At 37.8% G+C, this 19,731-nt stretch overlaps 1 protein-coding gene across 1 annotated transcript in view; it reads left to right on the top strand.

Annotated features, from left to right (window-relative positions):
- The first annotated feature begins 14,778 nt into the window (after window positions 1-14,778).
- The window catches only part of LOC306639391 (uncharacterized protein), a 77,943-nt gene continuing 72,990 nt past the window's right edge, over window positions 14,779-19,731 (top strand). The window contains exons 1-3 of the mRNA XM_079102869.1: window positions 14,779-14,873; window positions 17,830-17,900; window positions 18,557-18,650. Of these exons, the coding sequence (XP_078958995.1) occupies window positions 14,816-14,873; window positions 17,830-17,900; window positions 18,557-18,650 (223 nt within the window). The 5' untranslated portion in view covers window positions 14,779-14,815. The remainder of the gene's footprint in view (window positions 14,874-17,829; window positions 17,901-18,556; window positions 18,651-19,731) is intronic.

The following is a 19,731-nucleotide window of genomic DNA, read 5'->3' as shown; positions in this document are numbered from 1 at the left end:
TTGGTTTTCCTCTAAAGGTGACTTGTTGATTTTCTATGGCAGTCTTTAAAATTCTATCCTTAATCTGTATGTTGGGCATTTTCATAAATAGTATACCTCTGTGAGGGTGTGTTCTAATTGTTCATTTTTATATTTGGAGTTTTATAAGGCTCTTTCATCTGATTTTCCATTTTATTCTTTAGGTTTGGGAAATTTTCTGATATTTCTTTTAAAATTTTTAAAAATTTGTTCTAATTAGTTGTATATGACAGTAGAATTCTTTTATACATTTTGATAGATCATACATAAATGGAGTGTAATCTCTCATTTTTTCTGATTATACATATTGTAGGATCACATCAGTCAATTCATTCATTTGTGTACATGAGGTAATATTGTCTGTTTTACTGTATCACTTTGAAATTATTTCATTGAAAATATTGTGTATTCTTTTGGTTTCTCTCCTCAAGCCTTCATCTATCTCAATATCTTCAGTTTGATTTGTTCATGTTATCTCATATTTTTTGGAAGTTCTGTTTATGGATTCCTAACATCTTTTCTCCATGGTCAACTTTATTTCGAAGATGATATATTTTGCCTTCATTATCTAAAATTCTGGGTTCTAAGTGGTCTCGTCTGTTGGTCATGCTTTGAGTTGAATACTTAATTTGGTTCATTGATACCTTCTTTTCAAGTATTTCTGCTTGATTTTTGTTTAGAATCTGTCTCTTTATTGAAGTGATCTTTCATTTCCTGAATTTTTTTCTCTAATATCACTCTTCAACATCATTTTCCTCACAGATTAATTTACATACATTCTAAACTCCTTCTTTGTCATTTCTTCCCCTATGGTGGTGATGGATTCTGTTATTAGAGTTTCTTGGTTTGTTTGGCGTGATTTGTTCCCTTGCTTTATCATGTTGTTTTTGTGTCTACTCATGTAAAAGTATGGATGCAAAACAGTAGTTTTTCTACTCTGTAGACTATAGTGTCCCTGAAGGTTTCTGGTACTTATCATATAAGTGTAACAACAACCAATGCAAACTATATGGGTAGCATTAAACCCAATAATTCCTGCTGTGACATCTACAATGTTGTCACAATAAATAAAAATGATACAATGAGTTCCTATGAACAATAAAAACACTAACTTTGCAAAATAACTTATAATTTTGAATGTTGAACAGGGAGAGAACAGAAGTGATGTAAGATGTGATGATTTTAAGGGAGGGAAAGAGAAGATAGAAGCAAAAAATTAAAGACTGAAGGAACAATAGAGATTGCCTATCAGCAAAAGAAAAGGGAGAACGAGGTTCAAGAGAAACAGATGAGAGAAAACATAGATAAAGTAAAAGTTTTAAAAATTAAAAATAAATACAAAAATGAAAGAATAAAAATCTAAACTAAAATATATTAATCAAACTTTCTAGTCTCCAAAAAACTGATCCATGAAAAATAAGTAGTTTCAAATGAACTGGAAATGAGAAAAGAAAAATCCAAATATGAATATGTATAAATATCTATGAACCATTAAGGTCAAAATTAAGCAGAGAAAAGAAATAAGGGGAATAAAAGACCGTGATGAAAAGTTAAGGAATTGTTTCCATTGGAGTTCAAAATATTCTCAGCTTCCTACTCAGTAGTTAGGTGGGGTTGTCTGGATTGTGATGCTTGCAGTATCCTCAAGGTGGAGTTGCAATCGTGAGAGATAGTCCTGTAACTGAAAGTGCTGTGTGCAGGGTTTGGGCATAGATAGGGTCTAGGCTTTTTCACTGGTGCCAGTTGGCTTGGAGATTCTCAATAAGTGCACTTCCAGAGCTCAGCAGTTGCCAGTCCATTCTGGAAGTCTGCCACCCAGGATCGCCTCCAGGGCCCACTTGCGTGGTGTAGGAGCCAATTCTTAGTCCACTATGTTAGCTGCTGACCACATATTTCATGGTTTCAAGTTCAGTGTCCAAACTCAGTCTCTCCCACACCCACCCTTGTTAATTCCTGGCCAGCCATGTGTCTCCCAGTCAGCTTTGCAAGCAGCTGGATTAGAAGGGGATGGGGTGTGCCAGGAGGGGGTCCATGACCAGTTGTCCTGTGTGTGTAAACCTCACATGTTTAATTTTCTCTTTGCAACTTGGGTACACTCTTTGTCATGCATTTTGCTTTTGTCTGGCCTGTATTTTGGGCCAGACTCAGGTTTGGCACCCAAAGATATCAGTCCCCAATGTGTGGCTTCAAAATGGTTCCTTCCTCTGTCCTCTATATGCCACACAAAGAAATGTGGTTGGGTTTCTGTACAAGGCTGCTGTGAAGTGAACCTTTCCATTTAGTCAGGAAGTGGCTTTGATCTGCAGACTTTGTATACAGGCATGCCTCACTCCTAAAAATATGGGTTTCCTTGATCCCCTTATCCCTCCTCTGTGCGCAGAGGGGCCACTCTGGCTGGTGTCTCCAGCTGCAGCAGCAGCTGTGGCGCTGGAGGTTTCTTCCTCATTTTATCTGCTTTGATTGTCCAGTATTAAGTTCCATAAAGCCCGACCTTTTTTTCTTTCTCCAACCTCGCTGAGAAGCTCCCTGTCTTCTCTCTTGGTTTCACACCATGGAGCAACCAGGAAAGTGACCTGCTCTATCCCACCACCTTGAAACCCCCCAGGCATCCCTCGCTTTTGGAGGACTCTCCACACTGCTCTCCTGAGTGGTATGTCTGCAGTTCACCCACAATGCACAGGTGCTTCTTTCTCCCCACAACCTCACTGAATTTTGTTGATTTCCATGTTCTTGATCATTACTATTTTGACCAGAGTGAGATTGACTCTTATGTAGAATTTCCTTGATTGCTAGAGACGTTGAACATTTTTCTTAACTTTTGTTGTCCAATTGTGTTTCTTCTTTTGAGAGTTTCTGCACAGTTGCTTGCCCTTCTATTGATTGGGTATTTTTTTTTTTTTTTTGGTGGGTTTTAGTTCTTGTGTATTCTGGATATAAGTTCCCCATTGAAGGAATTAATAGGGAATTAATGTAACTAAAAGGAATAAAAGAAATTGCCTAGATTTTCTCTCATTCTGTAGACTCTCTTTTCACAGTTTTAATCATTTCTTTTGCTATGCAGAAACTTTTCACTTTGGTGTCATCGCAAAAATTGGTCCTTGGTTTTATTTTTTGCACTTTATAGGGCTCATAAGGAAGCTGATGCCAGCACTTTTATGTTGGAGTGTTGACACTATGTTTTCTTCTAGCAGCTGAAATTATCAGGTTAAATTTTTAATCTTTGATCCATTTCAATTTGAGTGTTGTGCAGACTGAAATTCCAGGGCCTAATTTTGTTTTTCAACAAACACCTCTCCTTTTGTACCAGCACCATTTTATAAAGGGTGTCATTTCCCTAAGATAAAGTTTTGGCAACTTTGTCAAATATCATATGGCTAGAGGTTTGTGAATGTTTTTGCTGCTATTGTTCTGTTGTATAATTTTAGATTAGGTAATTTCATGTCTCCTTTAATTACCTTGCTTACTATTGTGTAGCTATTCTGAATTTCTTACTCTTCCAAGTAAATCTAAGAGTTGATTTTTCCTAACTGTCCAGAAGGTAATTTATGTTAATTGGGATTGTATTGATCTGTACATTGCTTTTGGTGGTTTGTCCTTTGTGACCACATTGTTTCAGCCTGTTCAGGAACATGTGATGTCTTTCCATCTTCTCAGTTCTTAAGTGTTCTTTTTCTTCAGTGTTCTATTATTTATGTTGTAGAGCTCTTTTGCCTCCTTGGATAAATTAATTCCCAAGTATTTAATTTTTTGAGATTATTGTGAGTGAGATTTTTTTTTTTTATTCTTTCCTCAGCTGAATCACTGTTGGGGTATAGGAAAACTACTGATTAATGGGTGTTGATTTTGTATCCTACTACTTTGCTAAATTTCTTTATACTCTGAAATCTTCTGGTGAAATCTTTTTTTTTTTATCTTCTATATATAGGATCATGTTTTCAGCAACAGAGTTTGACTTCTCCTATTTGTATTCTTTTTTTTTTTTTTTCTTGCCTGGTCACTCTGGTAAGTGTTTTAAGGCCAGTATTAAATATGAATGGTGAGTGTGCAGCCTTGTCTTCATCCTGAATTTAGTGGGCATGCTTTTAGTTTTTCTTCATTTAGTTTATTATTGGCTTTGGGTTTGTCATAAATGGTCTTTAAAATGTTGAGGTAAGTAACTTTGATCCCTAGCTTTTCCAGTATTTTTAAAAGGAATGGGTGGTAGATTGTATCCAAGGTCTTTTCTGCATTCATGGAGATGATTGCATGACTTTTACCCATAATTCTGTTTAAGGGATGAATCACATTCATTGATTTGTGTATGTTGAACTAACCTTGCATACATGGGATGAAACCCACTTGTTCTTGGTGCATCATCCTTTTGAATATGGTTCGCTAATATTTTTAAGGATGTTTGCATCTATATTTATTAGGGCTCTTGCTCTGTAGTTTTCTTTCCTTGATATGTCTTTGTGTGTTTTGGTATCGGGGTTATACCAGCTTCATAAAATATATTTGGGAATGTTTCCTCCCTTTCAATTTCATGGAATAATTTGAGAAGGAATGCTGTTAGTTCTTCTGTAAAGGTTTGGTAGAACTCAACTGAGAATCCATTAGGTTGTGGGCTTTTGTACTGTAGAAGATTTTAAATTGCTATTTCAATTTATTACTTAGTATTGGTCTGTTAAGTTTTTACACATTTTTCTATTTCAATTTGGTCAGATCATATGTGTCTAGAAATTTGCCAGTGTTTTCTAGGTATTGCTGTTTATTCAAGTATAAATTTTCAATATAGATAAACCTGTGGATTCCAAAGGATCTAGGGTGTGATCTCCTTTCCATCACTGATATTGTTGATTTTTTTCTCTCCTTCTTTTAGTTAGTTTGTCTAAGGGTTTGTCAACTTTGTTTTTTTCAAAGAACCAACTCTTCATTACATTGATCCTATGTATTTTTCAATTATTCTCAATTGCATTGATTTTTGCTTTGATCTTAATTATTTCCTGTCTTCTACTGGTTTTGGGGTTTAGTTTCTTCATTATCCAAGGCCTTGAGGAGGAATGTAGGCTTATTTATTTGGAATCTGTCAAATTTCTAAATGTAGGTAAACAGTGCCATAAGTTTTCCTCTTAGAAGTGCTTTTATACAATGCCAGATACATTGATGTTCTCAGTCCTTGGTTTCATTAGTTTCTAAGAATTTCTTAATTTCTATTCTCATTCCTTTTTTGATCAGTTCTTCAGTTAGGAGAACATTATTCAACCTCCCTGTATTTAGGTGGTTTACATTTTTTTTCTTCTCTGATAGAATACATGGGATTACATTAGATTTTGATTTGCTAATATTTGATTTTTAGCCATGAATATGATCTATTTTGGAAACAGTTCCAGTGTTGCTGAGAAGAGGGTAAATTCAGCTCTTTGAGATTGGAATATTAGGTTGGTTATCAGTTAGGTCCTCTTTATTATAGTGTTGATTAGGCTTAAAGTATGTTTGATATTTTGGTGACCTGTCTGTTGGTGACAGGGGTGTGTTGAAATCACCCAGTGTTTTGGGGTTGGGATTTAACTCATTTAACATAATATGTAGTTTTATGTTATTATGTAGTATTTCTTTGTGTAATTGTGTGTGTTCACATTTCTGTCATAAATGTTTACTATTCTTGTTACTTCTTGTTGGATTGTTCATGTTACTGGGATAAAGTGGCCTTCTTTGTCTCTTCTGATTCATTTTTGCTTGAAATTAATTTTATCAGAATTGAGAGATAGCTACTCCTGCCTGTTTTCTTTGACCATATGCCTGGAAAAAATATTTATTTTGCCATCTTTTTAACTTCAGTCTGGGATTGTTTTTGCCTATAAGCTGAGTCTCTTATTAGCATCATAGAGTTGTATTCTGGTTTTGACACATTCTACTAATCTGTGGCTTATAATTGAGATATTAAGACCATTAACATTTATTGTTAGTGTGGATATGTGTTTATTGTTTCCTGTCATAATTTTTGTTATATTTTATCCAGGTTTGATTCTGATTTAGTAGATTATTCTTCTGTTTATCTTCCTCTGTTCATGGTCATTGGGAATTGTTTTTTAATTCCTCTGTGTGTAGTATATCTTTGAGTATCCTTTGTAATGCTGGTTTGGTCCCCATGAATTCTTTTTGTTTATTCTCCTTTTTACCATAAAAATATTTTACTTGTATTTAATCTGCAGAAATTCTTGTCATTGAATATTTGTATTTCCCCCTCAAATGTTAACTGTGTTTTGCTGTATCTCATACCAGGACTTCTTGATATTTAGGATCTGATGAATCAGAAGTGAGCCTTATTGATTTGTCTATAATTTGTGACCTGATGTTTCTCTCTTGTGGCTCTTAATTTTCTTTCCTTTTTCTATATTTTAGGCATTTTGATTATGATATTTCTTAGCAAGCTTCTCTTTTTACTGTAAGCCCCCTCTTTGGGGCCCGGTAAATCTTCTTTTTTGTGGATGTCTATCTCATTTCTCCTTTGGGAAAAGTTTTCTGCAACTACCTCTTTGAAAATGTTATTTAGGCCTTTAGTTGGTATCTTCATAGTCTCTTTTGTCTCAGTGATTCTCAGGTTTGGTCTTTTAAAGTTGTCCCTGAGTTCTTGCATGACACGGTCATGTTCTAAAATTTTTCCCTATAGTACCTTCTGTGTCTTCAAGAACATACAGTCTATCTTCAATGCCTGAAGTCCTGTCTTCAAGGACTGAGTTTCTATATTCTTTGCAATCTAATCTGTTAGTGATGCTTTCAAGTAAATTTTTAACTTGATTGATCATGCCTTTCATTTCTAAGAGTTGTGTTTGGTTTCTTTTCAATATTTTTATTTCTTTATTATAGTGGTTTTTCATCTCCTGTAATTTCTCTTTAATTCCTCCCTTATATTTTCTTCTAGTTCTTTGATCATTTTGATAATAAGATTTATTAAAACACTGTTTCCCTGGGTTTTAGTCCACCTCATCAGTGGGATCTTTGTTGGGGGATTGTGAATTTGGGGGGATTATGTTTGTCTGTTTTCTCATGTTTTTAGAGGTCTTGGTCTTGTGTACCAATTATGGTGGATTCCTCTTCTTCTTTCTCCACATGTTCTTTTATGTGTAATTATTTATTTTCTGTGGCATCTCTGTTTTTAATATGAGCAGATGCCAAGGAGTTGGCCCCGAGTTTCCTCTTTTTTTCCTCCTTGGATTATTGTTAATGGTTTGGGCGTTTTGTCTTCTCCCTATTTTGAGTTGAAGTAATGTCAGGGAATGTTCAGTTCAGCAGCAGATTCTCTCCACTCTCCAGTGAGCAGCTGGTACTTTCTCAGGCAGTGGGGGCTGTTGGTGAATTCAACCAAGGCTTCTCTGCCTGCAGTTTAGTGGTTACATTTGTTGTTTCATACAGCTGTTTACACAGATTCTCTAGCTGGGCCACGCTCTGCATATGATCCACCATTGTGCTCCATTCATGCTTCTCTCTGGCCCCTCTCCCTGCCAGCGCGCACCTCAGCCAGTGCTGCTGCAGCCTCCACTGCCATCACCGCTCCGCCTGCCCGCTGGGGACTCCTCAAGCTATACTTGCAGCATAATGCTGCTTGGCTGAGCAGGCCCCAGCAGACCGGAGGCGGTTGGACAATGCCCAGTTGCAGCTGGGAAGGCGTAAAGGCACGGGAAGTGTCAGCTGCCTGGAGACACCGGGTGGGAGCTAGACATCGTTTTTGACTTCGGATTTCTCTGTACCAAGACACTCCAAGGTGCAGGTTGTAATTCAGCCTCCTCTGCTCACACTTCTAAATCCACAAATCTGTGCCAAATCCACTTCAGCAGTCACTGGTGGTGGGTCATGGTGGCTGTATTTCTGGTTTTCATACTCAAATTTCTGAGTCTATAAGGTTCTTTGAGTGTTCAGTATTTTAATTTTGGTGAAATCTCTCCTTCACTCACCTGTGCTGAGAAGTTGCACAACCACTGCTTTGGTCTTACACTACAGTACAGCTTGAATGCGCTTCCTTTGCTGTCTTCCAAGCCTGAGAAATTAGCATTTTAAAAACATTTTCCTCATGAGTACTATAAAAGTCATATTCCCATTGGAGTATTTTAAGCCTAGTTAGGTTACACATTTTTAGAAATGGAAATATTGTGCCCATTGCAAGCAACACTTTCTCTTTTCTCCTCAGCTTTGTCCATTAAAAATGAAAATAATTTAGTGTCTTTCATTATGCAAACAATAGTTCATCAATAATGATCAGTATTAAGCTCATTGATATGCAAAATTTCTGAATTATGTTTTGCTTAAATTTATGAATTACACTAAGTAGCAACTAAAATGGCATCAAAGTAAAAAAATTCTGAAAAGTAGATGTGTATTAGAGTCCTAGAATTGCATTAAGACTGAGAACACATTTCATAGCCTTATTTTTATTTGATCTTAATAGTTACACATAGGAGTTGAATACATAATGTGTAGATAGTCATTGTTGCACATAGTAGTGTTGTTAGGTTTATCTCAACAAAATTACACATGCATGGAATTTGATTTCAGTTTATGATTCAATCCCTTTCCTGCCTCCTTTCCCTCTGTCCCTCCTCCCCTCCATTGTTCTCTTTGCTCTGATGGACATCCTTTCCCTTGTCCATTTATTTAATTTTTATTGGTTATTTTTACTTATACATAACAGTGCAATTTCATGTGGTACATTTATGCATGCACATACACCATCATTTTTGAAGACTTCATTATCCATGCCTTTTCTTTCTCATCCTTCCAGTTGACCCCTCAATATTCTTCTACACCATGATCTTCCCTATATCACCTCATAATTATATCCTTTCCTTCTCCTTTCCTTTATTTTACTCTAGCTTCTACTTATCAGAGAATACATTTGACCTTTGAGATTCTCAGTTTGACTTTTTTCACTTAACATGATGCACTCCATTTCTACCAATTCACTAGCAGTTGACATAGTTTAATTCTTCTTTATGGTAAGTAGAATGACATTGTGTATATATACAACAAGTTCTTAATCCTTTCATCCATCGATGAGCATCTGATTTGATTTTATAATGCAATTCTTGTGAATTGGACTACTATAAACATTGAAGGAGCTCTATCACTGTAGTATGCTGATTCTTGTTATTTTACAAAAATATTTTAATAGGAGTGGGATATTGTTTTCTCATCTCTAGTTTTCTGAGCAATCTTCAAACTGCTTTCCAGAGTGATTGTACCAGTCTGCAGTACTTCCAACAATGCACGTTTCCTTTCTCCCCGCAGTCTTGCCCAGCATTTATCATTGTTTGTATTCTTGATAATTACCATTCCAACTGGAGTGATATTAAATCTTATTGTAGCATTTCCCTGATTGCTAGAGATGTTGAACATTTTTTGTATGGTTGTTGTCCATTTGTGATTCATCTTTTGAAAAATTTCTCCTCAGTATTTTTACCCATTTATTTGTTAGTTATTTTTGGGGTACACGAAATTTTCTGAGTTCTGTATGCTGGATATTTATCCCCTATTAGTGGAGTAGGTAGAAAAGACTTTCACCCATTCTTCAGGGAGAATATATTTCTGTGTTCAGCTTTCTAATATATAAGGTAAATATCTTCCATCTAATAGTAACAGAAAACACAGGAACAAATTAAGGAAAAGCGAGAGTCTTCTTAGTCTTATCTTTTCAATTCAGAACCTAATTTCTTTGTGAACCATTTGGACCATGAGTGCCTGACACTGATATCTGGGATTCTGACACCATAAATGGAAGAGAATCAAGAGGACTTGAGTAACATGGAGGAAACTTCCATGTTATTGGAAATCCTATACCTGCAAATTTAGTTTTTTACATTTAAATGTTTGCTATGAAAAATCAGTGTCAAATAACTGTGAAGCAGTGGCAAAGATGTACCCGTAATAGAGGATACATAATGCACAGTCTCTTAAAAGTGAACCAAGGTACCTTTCTGATAAGGCTTGGTATTTCTGGAGAAGTAGATATTCTTTGGAATGTAGATTGATAAACCCTGATATAGAGTTGAAAATTTGGCTTGTTAATTATATAAAATACTTAAATCTAATTGTTGACTTTTCATTCTTTTCTGGAATGCGCTCCATGCAATGAATTTTCCTCTTAGTACCGCATTCATAGTGTCCCAGTGATTTTGATATGTTGTATCATCATTCTCATTGACCTCTAAGATTTTTTAATCTCCTCCCTGATGTTTTTTGTTATCCATGTTTCATTCAATAACATATTATTTAGTCTCCAAGTGTTGGAGTAATTTCCTTTTTTTACTTTGTCATTGATTTCTACTCTCAGTTCATTATGATCTGATGGAACACAAGGCAGTATCTCTGGTTTTTTTTGCATTTCCTAAGGGATGCTTTGTGGCATAACATATGGTCTATTTTCGAGATTGCTCCATGTGCTGCTGAGAAGAAAGTATATCCGCTCATTGATGGATGGAATATTCTATATATGTCTATTAAGTCTAGGTTATTGATTGTGTTATTGAGTTCTATGGTTTCTTTGGTTGGATTTTGTTTGGAAGATCTATCTAGTGGTGACAGCAGTGCGTTAAAGTCGCCCAGAATTATTGGGTTGTGGTCTATGTGATTCTTGAAATTGAGAAGGATTTGTTTGATGTACAGGGATGCACCATTGTTTGGGGCATAAATATTTACTATCGTTATGTCTTCTTGATTTATGGTTCCCTTAAGCAGTATGAAATGTCCTTCTTTATCCCTTCTGAATAACTTTGGCTTGAAGTCCACTTTATCTGATATAAGGATGGAAACTCCCGCTCTTTTACTGGGTCCATGTACGTGGTAGGTTTTTTCCCATCCTTTCACCTTTAGTGTGTGGATGTCTTTTTCCATGAAATGAGTCTCTGGCAGGCAGTATATTGTTGGGTCTTTCTTTTTAATCCATTCTGCCAGTCTGTGTTTTGATTGATGAGTTTAGGCCATTAACGTTCAGGGTTATTATTGAGAAATGATTTGTATTCCCAGCCATTTGGCTTATTTTTGGTTTTTAAGTTGGCTTGGTTTCTCCTTTGAGTGGGTTTTCTCTAAAGTAGTTCCTCCCTTTGCTGACGTACATTGTTGTTTTTCATTTTCTCCTCATGGAATATTTTGTTGAGAACCTTCTGTAGTGCAGGCTTTCTATTTGTTAATTCTTTTAGCTTTTGTTTATCATGGAAGGATTTTATTTCATCTTCAAATCTGAATGTTAGTTTTGTTGGGTATAGGATTCTTGGTTGGCAACCATGTACTTTCAGAGCTTGAAAAATGTTGGTCCAGGCCCTTCTAGCTTTTAGAGTCTGGGTTGAGAAGTCTGCTGCTATCCGTATTGGTCTCCCCCTATATGTAATCTGATGCTTTTCTCTTGCGGCCTTCAAAATCCTATCTTTATTTTGAATGTTAGGCATTTTCATTATAATGTGCCTTGGTGTGGATCTGTTGTGATTCTGTGCATTTGGTGTTCTGTAAGCCTCTTGTATTTGATTTTCCATTTCATTCTTCAGGTTTGGGATATTTTCTTATATTATTTCATTGAACAGGTTGTTCATTCCTTTGGTTTGTATCTCTGTGCCTTCCTCAATCCCACTAATTCTTAAATTTGGTCTTTTCATGATGTCCCATAGTTCTTGAAGATTCTGTTGATGATTTCTTACCATCTTCTCTGTTTGGGCAACTTTATTTTCAAGATGAAATATTTTGTCTTCATTGTCTGAGGTTCTCTCTTCCAAGTGGTCTTGTCTGTTTGTGATGCTTTCCATTGAGTTTTTTATTTGGTTTATTGTCTCCTTCATTTCAAGGATTTTTGTTTGGTTTTTTTTTTTTTTTGAGAATCTTTATCTCTTTGTTGAAATGATCTTTTGGTTCCTGCAGGTCCTCTTTCAGCTTATTGGTATTATCATTCATTGCCTCCATTTGCTCTCTTATCTCATCCTTTGCTTCATGAATCATCTTAATCATGTATAATCTGAAGTCCTTTCCTCTATTACTATAGAATCTAGATTTGTTTGGATCATTTTCTTTCCTTGTTTTTTCATGTTGTTCATGTATCTTCCCCTCTAGTGCTGCAGATCTGGGGTATTGCAGATTTCCCCCTATAGGCTTATAGTGGCCCTATAGGTGTCCAAAACCCTTTCTTGAAGAGGAGATTAATATTAGCAGTACCCAAATCGGACACTATGCAATCCTAGACCAAATAGCCCCTATGGGGAAAATAACATCATGTAAATAAGGGAGAAAGCGACTCTGAGGGAATAGGTAAACAGAAGGAAAAGAAAGCAAGAAACGTAAAGAATTAAAAACTTAAATATTTTTTTAAAAAAGGAGGAAAAAGAAAATGTACTGTATAATAGTCATATACTAATGAAACCTCCCAGTATTCAGTAGCCTGATGTATGAGAGGTACCTGACAATGAGCTTCAAGCCTCCAGCAGGTGTGTCAGGATGGGATTTGCCCTACCCGAAGATCAGAGCTACGGCTTTCAGGATTATCCAAGATGGCTGCTCTGGCTTCCAAATGTGTTGGCAAATGGGGAGCTGTAGCTCAGGGGTGGACGTGGTCAGCTGGAGGTCCTGGAGACAGGGTGCAGTTGTTCTGGCAGTGGTCGTGGAGGTCGGGTGTGTTTGGTGTGTGTGGGATCCAGGAGGCCGGGTGCAATCAGTCGGACTGGGTTCCCGGTGATAGGGCACAGTCAGTTGGTCTGGGGGTCCTGGCGGCAGGGAGCAGTAAGTTGATGAGAGGGCCCCAGAGGCGGGGAGTGATTGGTTGGGCTGAGGGATCCTGGAGACCGGACTCAGTCAGTCCTGCCAGGGGTCTTACAGGGCCTGGCTTTTGTCTCAAAATGGCGGCAGCCACGTGTAATCAAACCTAACATTACAGCTCAAAGCCCTAGAAAAAGAAGAAAAGAATAACAGCAAAAGTAGTAGAAGACAGGAAGTAATTAAAATCAGAGCTGAAATCAATAAAATTGAAACAAAAGAAACTATTCAAAAAATTGACATAACAAAAAGTTGGTTCTTTGAGAAAGTAAACAAAATAGATAACCCTTAGCCACACTAACAAAGACAAGGAGAGAGAAGACTCAAATTACTAAAATACATGATGCAAAAGGAAATATCACAACAGACACCACTGAGATACAGAACACAATGAGAAGCTACTTTGAAAATCTGTATTACAACAAAATAGTAAGTACCGAAGATATTGACAAATTTCTGCAGACATAGGCTCCTCCCAAACTGAACCAGGAGGACATACATGATTTAAACAGATCAATATCAAGCAAAGAAAATAGAATGAGTCATACTTTATTAGCTTTGTGCCACAGTTCATACAGGTGGTAGTGCGGAAGAAAATGAATTGTGAGTTGCATTTTGATACATTCGTCAACCAAGGTCAAGTTGAAATAAAGAAAGGGAGAGAGGAAGGGGGATCAAAGAGTGGGGGAGGCGCTGAGTACCAGGAGTTAAGGACGGAAGATGGAGCAGTTGTACTGAGCAGCTGGAAGGTCATTCAGGTCACATTTGAGCAAGGGAAAGAGCAGTGCTTTCAAAGTGTGGGAAGCATGTGTGAGTTTCCATGTCCAAATTTGAAAGAGGGATAGAGTATTACATACCAAACCTTCCTGACTGAGTGGCAGTTGGAAAGGAATTGAGAAGAGAAGGGATGATCCCACATTGCTACGTTTATTTACCACAAATGATTGTCCATGTGTACAGTCTAGTGACACCAAATATGTTGCTACTACCTGTGGAAACACGTGATGGGGAGAAACATCAATTATGGAAGTTATGAAAGAAAACAATTTGAATGATCATGAAGGGACCCCCAAACCACAGGTATATCCAATTCAATTTGGAAAGCTTACAGCTTGTTCTAAACTTTGATTGGAGGCAGGACATCCTAGGGAGTAACCCAGAACTGTGTTAAAAATAAGGTAGAGGTCCTGGAAGGCATGGACTTTTGAAAAGGTCTTTTGAACAAGCTAAATGGAAGGGGAAATGAGGGAAAAACCAAAGACGTTAGCTAGGTAATTTTGGAGGGAATAAGGGAGGAATCTGAAAGAATGCAGTTCAGCTTCTGTCAGGGTAGCTGCCTTAAAACCAAAGGTGAGATGATCATGGAGCACAGATGATTGAAAGCAGCATGGACTGGAGGAATCAGTTCCACCAGCAGATATGAATTTCTCTTCCATAGCTAACAGGCCCACACTCATATGTGTGGCAAGCATATCAGTGGATCAGATGAGAGGCCTCGCATTTTGAAGCTTTTGTTGTTTGAAAGGCAGTGATTATTTCATTATTATGTGGGCTTCCTCGACTATTGCTACTACTTCAACTACTACTACTACTACTACTACTACTACCACCCTACCGGTAGTAGTAATCTACTGCTGCATTGGAAAGAATCTATATCTTTGGGTATGGCAAATGTGCGGTCTCTTGGGGTGCTAAATTCTGATCTCTAGATACATAGTTTTCTGCACAGCCAGCCCTTTCTGAAAATATTTGAAATCACTTTTAGCTATGCTCTGGTAGATTCATTTTGAACTAGGATTCGTGATGAAATTCATTTCTTTATTCCTCAAACATGTAGACTGATACTGACTGTGCATATACCAAAGACTTTGACGCAAAATCCTTCTCTGCAATCTGTCCAATATGTGAGGTTTTCAGAACTCGCTTTGCTTAGGTTTGGCTTATCTGAATTCTTTATTATTTATCATGTGTTTTTATTTGATTTTTCTTTTCAGATGTGGAACCTGCATCTGTACACAAGGGTGGAAAAAGATACATGAAATGGCCGAAACCAGAGTATTCAGTCAAAGAAGATGTGCCACTGTCCCACATGGGTATGAAACAAACAACCGTACATATATTAGCTTTGATTCTGAAAGCATATATCTGATCCAGTTAGTTCAGAACATCCTTTCTGATGAGAAATAATCTATATCTTCCCCTGGATTATCATCAAACCTTTGGACTTTTAGACCATAAGACAAATGAGGGACGGGTTGCATGCTTACCATAACATGGACAATGCCATTCTGACGGGTCACTCCTCATATGTGCTGCCATATTATTACTTCAGCTTTGACGTTGAACTTCTCAGGTTCCTTGCTTGCTCCTCTGCATACACCTATCTGAGTTCTCTAGCATTCTGCGTCTTCACATTGGTACTTGTACCCTTGCCGAAGTACTTATGGTCATCGGAATGGTGTTCTTACCTTTGTAAACTTAACAGCAATTTTTACTAAAGCGGTAATGCTGATATCGATTTAGTCTATATCAGTCCTGTGGTTGTATTCAACAATTATCCCCAGACAAAAAAAGAGAAAACCCAAAGCTAATGAAAACTTCATCAATGCTATCTAACATTGTTATCACTCAGGCTGAAATTCATACTCATTCAGTAGGAATATGAGGTGGTATTAATCCTTGCCATTTTTTGTGAGTATATATCTAATTTTCTTGTCAGTTTCTAAGGTCTTACATGCTTCCTGCAAGGTAAATCGTTGTCTGCTTTTGTGTTTCATTAAGGAGTGAATGGTGGGTGAAACAGGAAGCATTACAAAGTGACTTGTCTCCAGGGATATAAAGCCTGCCACCAACAGGAAACATAGAGTTCCCCAAAATGGAAACTAGATGGAGGGAACAAGGAAACTGAAATCAGTCAACTTTTGAAGTGCAACATCTTTGTAAACAGCTCTATTAAGATGTCTGAAATGATAGGCAACTTCTCACTCATGATTTATATGTTTCCTGCAATGCATTGATAGGATTTGCCCCATCATGACTGTGTATTTGTTTTCATCCAGGTTTCAAAATATTTCTGTAAGTGCCCGAAGAGATGGTGTTTACAAATATCGTATCATAGACATTGGTACAAGTAAGCTTCCCAAATTGGAGTCATTGCACCAGTTACGTGGATATGTGGCTGATTCCCTTGTCATCCACATTTTGCATGTAGGTCCAGAGGAGCAGTGCTAGAGTCCAGAATCCTGCAACAGGAGGACCTTTTTTTTCTTGAGACCAGAATGTCAAGGCCAGTCTGTGAAACAGGACAGACTCATTCATAAGACAGGGTCCACTCTGCTGTGACACCCAGTGTACTGACTGAATGTGTTGAAATTTGCTATGGTTCATATTCCACTTTATTTCATGAGTGCCCCAAGCTTTGTGGTCAGCTTGTAGCAGGAAATGATAAAATGTATGATCATGTGTACTCTAATTTATCGCTTGCTTGTAAAATGAACATTTGCTGGTGAATACTCCTTCCTGAAATTTTGACCCAGAGCAGTGTACACATAAAACTTGCACACTGCCAGGGAGTGTTGGCTCATCACTCATTGACTTGCTGTTTGTTAACCTCTCCATGGTGATGACAGAATCCAGGTCCTTTTGGAGACATGCCCTCCTTTCAGGCATATGTTACCATCTTTGGAATGTGGATTTCCAAGCACCTCAACATTTCTAGGCCTCTTTCACTGTACACTTGTGCCTAATGTGCATCTTTAGCCTTTTCACTGCCTGCACCCTTCTCTGGCAGTTTTCAACAGTCCCTAGATAATCAGACAAAGACTGATTTAAGACTCTTGTCTATGCCGTGGTACAGTCTTCCACACTGTGACTTTTTGGGCCTCTGCGTGATACCCTCACTCTTCAAGTCTGCCTTCATTCCTACCTGGAAAAAGGCACCATCCATGAACCTATCATGGCCGGAGATTCTGACCTTACACTCAGTTATGGTTGCCAGTATATAAAGTGTTCACCCCCATGTGCTATGAAAGCAGCCCCTGGAAGGCCAGCACCTAGTGTAATAGAGAGGAAAGGGAATAATTTAGAGGAAAAGTGGTTATTCCACAGTAGAATTGAGGGTGCATGAGTGAGGTAGCACCAGGGAAGCAAACCAGTTTATGTCAGGAATAGCAGGCACCATGATTGCTGCTTGCAGAGGTGGATTGAATACTAATAGAGGAAATGAAGACAAAGGAAAGGAAAGGAACATGCAGTTCACTGGTAAAAGTGCAACAGTGACCAGATGTTGCTGCTTTTGTTGTTGATGTTGAATTCCAGAAATGATGTTCAGTGGTGCCTGAAAAGTTACAATTCCGATAAAGACCTAGTAAAGAATGTGAAGTTTCGTTTTCTTTCATTTACTATCTTCAACTTTTTAGAGACTGCGTTTTGATTCATTGTATGACTGAATGGTATTGCATTGTGTATGTATATATCTGACCGATTCTTTATCCATTCATCTGTTGAAGGGCATCTAGTTTTGCTCTGTTTCCCTTGTAATTTTTATATTTTTTCTTCAAAATATGCTTTTTCCTCGAATGGCTGAACCTTTGTGTCATCCTATGCATTGATCTTGATGATGTGTAGTGCCTCAGGAGTTTTGGATCAGCCTAATTATTCCCTAAATAACTCATTGTCCCCTTGGTGAAGAGCAACCCATCTGCATTTGCAGATTCCTGGGAGGCTGAGGCATGCTATTGACAGTTTCTCAGCCAGCCAGGGAATTTGCACACCCCCATCTCCAAACACAAAAGGCTTGGGATTTGAAGTAGTGAAAACAATTTTTTAGAAGGATCCACCTGGGTCTGTGTACAATCTGCAGGGCCCCATGCACAACAATCCAAGTGTTTCAAACACCATAAAGATGCACCTAAAATTAAGCTCAATTGAAAATTGTAAATGTGAAACTAAAATTATAGAAGGATTACCTTTACCCCTTCTTAGTTGGCCAGATTTTTCTCATTCTAAGAGTTTAAAGTAACTTACGTATACCTTTATGTTTATCCGCAGAGTCACATTGGGACATGGTACCAGCAGAAAAGCAGGAGCAGCTTGATGACATGGGAAAGAGCCAGCAACGGGTGAGTAAAGTGTCCTATTAAATTTCTTGTCAACTGACCTTCTTTGTTTCCAGCAGGAAAATTAGGCAGTATCCATTTGGAAATCAATCATCATAATATACTCTTCTAATCTGAGCAATTGTAAGTGCACCCAAAGATGGGAATAGCTTCAGAAGTCATGTAACTTTCACAGTATACTGTGTCTCAGCAAGGTGACGGAATTGAAACTCTCTCCTCCAATGGAGTATCATAATTTAAGGGTAAAATTTTGGCCTTTCAGTGTTTACAAATTTGAAGGTGTATAATGTCAAGTGCAATTCTCAAAACATTTCAAAGAAGATTTATACAGCGTTTGTAGATTCGTCGGGGCACTACAAAGTTGACTGAATGGCTATCGATGCTACGGTTTTGGTTATATGTACATTTGTGTGTTTGTTGAGAGGAAAGACATTTCCTAGGTCCCTCATCCTGATGTACTCCAAGAGTAGCCAGAAGAACATGAGAGCTCCTACCATGCAGCAGTGCCTAGGGTAGTGAATGTTCCAGGAAATGTTCTTGTTCAGAAGGCACTCATGTTATTTCCAATTGCAGTGATTTCACCCTGACATATATGGTGATGAGTTAAGAGTGTTAATGAAATCTTTGCGCAACTCATTATTGACATTTCTGTTACACAGAGTATTTGGGAAAAACATCCAGAGGTGTGTGCTTCTGACATATCTGGAGGATCTGATCGAGGAGCAAAGAGTATCATAAGTGGACATGTAGAAGGTAAGAACCACAGATGACGCACACTACCTTGGTGAGACTGTGACCTTCAAACATGAGCATTACTGTATTTTATCTGTTCCAAGGTTGTACTGATGCGACAGCTAACAAGGACAAAAAAATAGAATGAGTCATACATTATTAGGTTTGTGCCACAGTTTATACAGGTGGTAGTGCGGAAGAAAGTGAATTGTGAGTTGCATTTTGATACATTCGTCAACCAAGGTCAAGTTGAAATAAAGAAAGGGAGAGAGGAAGGGGGATCAAAGAGTGGGGAAGGCGCTGAGTACCAGGAGTTAAGGACGGAAGATGGAGCAGTTGTACTGAGCAGCTGGAAGGTCATTCAGGTCACATTTGAGCAAGGGAAAGAGCAGTGCTTTCAAAGTGTGGGAAGCATGTGTGAGTACCATGTCTAAATTTGAAAGAGGGATAGAGTACTACATACCAAACCTTCCTGACTGAGTGGCAGTTGGAAAGGAATTGAGAAGAGAAGGGATGATCCCACATTGCTACGTTTATTTACCACAAATGATTGTCCATGCATACACTCTAGTGACTCCAAATATGTTGCTACTACCTATGAAAACATTTGTAGGGGAAAAACATCAGTTATGAAAGTAGAAAATATTTTGAATGATCATGAAGGGCCACCAAAACCACAGGTATGTCCAATTCAATTTGGAAAGCTTACAGCTTGTTCTAAATTTTGATTGGAGGAGGACATCCTAGGGAGTAAACCAGAACTATGTTCAAATTAAGGTAGAGGTCCTGGAAAGCACAAGGATGTTGTTACAGGAATTCTCAAACTGTGATGAATTATGTGATGTGGCCATGTTCCCAATCTCATTCTGACTCATTAGGCCTTTGTTTTCATGATTTCTTTATATTGAAGGTGTTTGCAATGATCTGGTTGTGCAGACAGTTGTTTTTTTGGTAGCCTGAAAAAGAAGGTTCCTTGGTGTATTTTGAATAATAGTAGTGGATCCCACACATCAGAATACAAAGCAGCTGACATGCCAGCATAAGGATTACTATAATTCTGAGCATGTCTCTTGAGTAACATGAAGAGTGCAAGAGACAGATT

Source organism: Sciurus vulgaris, assembly GCF_902686455.1.
Source record: "Sciurus vulgaris genome assembly, chromosome: 11".
Taxonomy (NCBI): Eukaryota; Metazoa; Chordata; class Mammalia; order Rodentia; family Sciuridae; genus Sciurus; species Sciurus vulgaris.
The sequence above is the reverse complement of the archived record's forward strand: the minus strand, read 5'-3'. Positions and strand labels throughout refer to the sequence as shown.